At 41.6% G+C, this 3,578-nt stretch overlaps 1 protein-coding gene across 1 annotated transcript in view; it reads right to left on the bottom strand.

Annotated features, from left to right (window-relative positions):
- Positions 1-6: 6 nt before the first annotated feature.
- Positions 7-3,578, bottom strand: part of arf2b (ARF GTPase 2b) — an 8,499-nt gene continuing 4,927 nt past the window's right edge. Inside the window, exons 4-5 of the mRNA XM_005725736.1 lie at positions 2,769-2,893; positions 7-633 (exon numbers count right to left, since the gene is read on the bottom strand). Coding sequence (XP_005725793.1) covers positions 472-633; positions 2,769-2,893 — 287 coding nt within the window. The 3' untranslated portion in view covers positions 7-471. The remainder of the gene's footprint in view (positions 634-2,768; positions 2,894-3,578) is intronic.

A 3,578-nucleotide genomic window follows, 5' to 3' on the forward strand; every position in this document is an offset into this window, starting at 1 on the left:
AGAACAGGGTCATGGTGGGGGGGCGTGCAAGACAGATTAGGTGAGGAGGGGGGTAGGCCGAGCAGGGCAGAGACTGAGTTTGGTGGATGGAGAGAGAGAGAGAGAGAGAGAGAGAGAGGGGGCTTGGAAACCAGACTGCTGATTCCACAGGAGGTGTGTAAAAGGCACGCCAGGGTTACTCCCGATCCCAGCCAGCATACACAGAGACGCCTTCACACCCACACATCCACACAGGCATACACACCCACAGCCACACGCACACACACAAGCAGCACAGGCTAGAGCCCCAAGAGTACGGACGAGGAGGAAGAGAAAGCAGGAGGAAGGCGTTGAAAGAAAGAGCCAGGGCAGAGGAGTTAGAGGGGCGCAGAGGGGGGCCTGAATCCGGTGCTGCCGCTGTGTCGAAACAGAAAAAAAATAAACAACAAACAAACAAACGAAAAAATAATAATTCAAAACTGCTGGAATGGATCATTTCTGGTTCTTCAGCTGGTTGGAGAGCCAGTCGAGGCCCTCATACAAGCCGTCTCCGCTGGTGGCACAGGTGGCCTGGATGTACCAGCTGCGCTGGCGGAGGGCGTGCAGGCCCAGCTTGTCTGTGATCTCTGCAGCGTTCATGGCGTTGGGGAGATCCTAGAGGGAGAGGAAACAGCCAGTTATGATGCAGTTCTAACCATTTTTAACCATCTGAACCAAAAATCCCACAAGCTTCCATCAACAGTAGAAAAGCTTCTGAACAATTCAGCCAATGTGAAAGTGCCTTAATCATGCACTCTCTTTAATGGCCACTAGGGGGCTACAGCAGTGGCTGAGGGGAGGACAAAAAAAACTTCCAGTCCAATACAAGTGTTCGGGGATCGGCTCTCAGTAAAACTTTCCTGCTGAGTTTGAGTATAAGTCATTTGTTCCAGGTGATATTAAATAATCTTATTTTTATCATTCTCAGAGTCAGAGAGGAGGGTTATCCAGAATAGATGATGGTGGGGGCCAATAAACATCTAGTGATGTCATAATGCGGTGACAGATCATGGGAGTTGTTTTCACAACAGCCTGAACACTGAATGTGCTAAGGCTCATTTATTATTCATTTACTGAATGATCCTTAGTAGTAGTCGTAATACTGATTTAAGTTTCATATTTCTATTAATATTTACATTTGGATTTTATTATTTTACTATAGGGATCTATTAATACACTACTTTATATTAATACAAGTTTTATTATGCTGCCGTTATTAATAGTATTATTATAGTAGTATAATTAATAGTAATGAATTCCATTTTTGAGGCCTTGAACATGCTCAAACCCTCATGAAAGTGTGCAAACCTGCAGAAGCAATGGAAAGTTTTGTATTTAATCAATTGTTGGTTCCCTCACATCCTGTACTTATACTGTGCTAAAATCTGCACACAGACCAGAAAGTCTGCAAAGACGGACCAACAACAGCCTCTCTGCAAGATTTTGAACAGAACCTCCTGCTAACTGAACACAGCCAAGCTTCAAAGGTGTGAACTTGACACAGAGCATGCAGACACAAAACACCAGAAGAACATTGGAATCTACATGAACTGAGGAACCTGCCGAAACAAACGTATGACCTGTTCTGATAGGTAGATGAGACGATATCCTGTTGGTTTTTCTCCGCTGTCACTGATGTCTGTGGTTAGGTCTATTGGTTAGCACATTTAAGATTTCAACAGATCAGTAACAAAGTGGTTTGTAGCGGTTTTAGTCACGGTTCATTTAGGGAGGAAAAAAAAAGGTGTTACTTCTATTAAATCTGTCTGAGATTCATCATCATTTGCATTTTTCTTGACTGACAGAGTTCTGACAAAGAAAATGAATGAGCAGCTGTTACACAGTGAGGGGCGGTGAGGGAAACATCAGACTTCACTCTATCTTAATTAAAGTAATTGTTTTATTATCTCTTGCCAACATCATACACATGCAGACAGCAACTTCTCAAAAAGGCCCCCAAGCCAATTCCCGCCCCCCTTAAAAAACCCAAAAAACACACCTTCTTAATACAGACTGGCCTATAAAAGAGCTGCAATTGAGGCAGGCTTCCTCTTTACTGGGAAAACAAGATGGCCACCACAAAGGTAACCTGCAACACTTTGTTACTTAAATGCTTCCCAACAGCAGCCTAACATTTAACAAAGCTCCTTATCTAATCAATGCTTTCTTTTTCTTCTCAATACATGTGACCTACCGCAGGGCAGGTTTCAGAATAGAGAATCAATGTGCAGATGTTGATCCTGCAGTGACAGCTGTTCTTCATTGTAAAAAAATAAAAATGAAATAGCTTCTACATATGGACTGCATTCGTTTTTTAAATATTAGTTTTGTCAGGTTATTGTTTTTGGCTTATTTTTGCCAGGAGTCAAGTACAGGGCCTCAAACCAGCAACCTTCAGGTTAGTAGCAGGATGCACCAATTTATGGATTTTGTCTCCCACAATATGGCCGCCTGATATTTCTGTCTGCCCACATTAACACGGCTAGCTACACGCTCCCCAGTCCTATCTCAAAGTATATAAATCCCCGACAGGGAAACATTTAAGGTGGAAGTTCACACCATTTTGATACTTGTATTTCTGCCTCTAAACCAGCAGAGGCTTCTTTTTTTTTTTTTAATTAAAGAAAGGTCCTGTACAAATAAAGTCTTGATCTTTATATCTGAAAGCTTTTTCATCCAAACCAATTGAGAAGTAAATTTGAGGCTCATTTCCTTTCTTGGCTCTACGTGTGTCTGAAACGCAAACTCACCTGTTTATTTGCAAAAACAAGCAGCACGGCATCTCTGAGTTCGTCCTCAGCAAGCATTCTGGACAGTTCCTCCCTCGCCTCGTTCACCCTCTCCCTGTCGTTGCTGTCCACCACGAAGATGAGCCCTGCATACAAAAAAAATAAAAAATACACAGCATTAAAAAAAAAATGCAGAAACGTGTCTTCATTTATATTCTGGTTACAATACGTGCTCTATTGTCCCAGATAAAAAGCTCTGACTCTGTTCCAGTAATAATTCAGTCTGGACCAGCTCTCCTGGCCATTTATTAATCCCCAAAACAGTAAAGTAGAGTGGGCATTAAAAAAAAAGTATGAGTAATAATTTGTGATTTGGCAGCTGCAGGTCTGCTGACTGAGAATATATTAAATCCAGAAGCTGTTAAACACATCAGTCATTTGTTAAGTTCAGTACAGATTAATTTATGACTTAAAGCTGCCAAATCATTTTCAGTTGTCATAGATCATGTGAAAGCTGTATTTTGAGACAACCGACAGTTTAATGACCGTATAAAAAAAAATAAAAAAAAGCTTCATGACACGAATGGATGGATGAAAGTACAACAGTGTTGAATGATGTTTTCCTGCTTCAAATTTAACACAAAAAATAAAGACAAAGCCAAGAAAACTGAGGTCATTTTGTTAGATGTCCTATGGCTGAAGCACACTTCCTGATCTGTATGCCAGCTTGTTTGAGGAAATGTTTCATCATACCCACAGCTCACCGAATGTACAAACAGGATGTTTTTATATTCATGTAACAGGGGACGACGTGATCACATGCTCAGCTCC

The sequence above is a fragment of the Pundamilia nyererei genome, unplaced genomic scaffold, assembly GCF_000239375.1.
Source record: "Pundamilia nyererei isolate P.nyererei 1_Seehausen unplaced genomic scaffold, PunNye1.0 scaffold00017, whole genome shotgun sequence".
NCBI lineage: Eukaryota > Metazoa > Chordata > Actinopteri > Cichliformes > Cichlidae > Pundamilia > Pundamilia nyererei.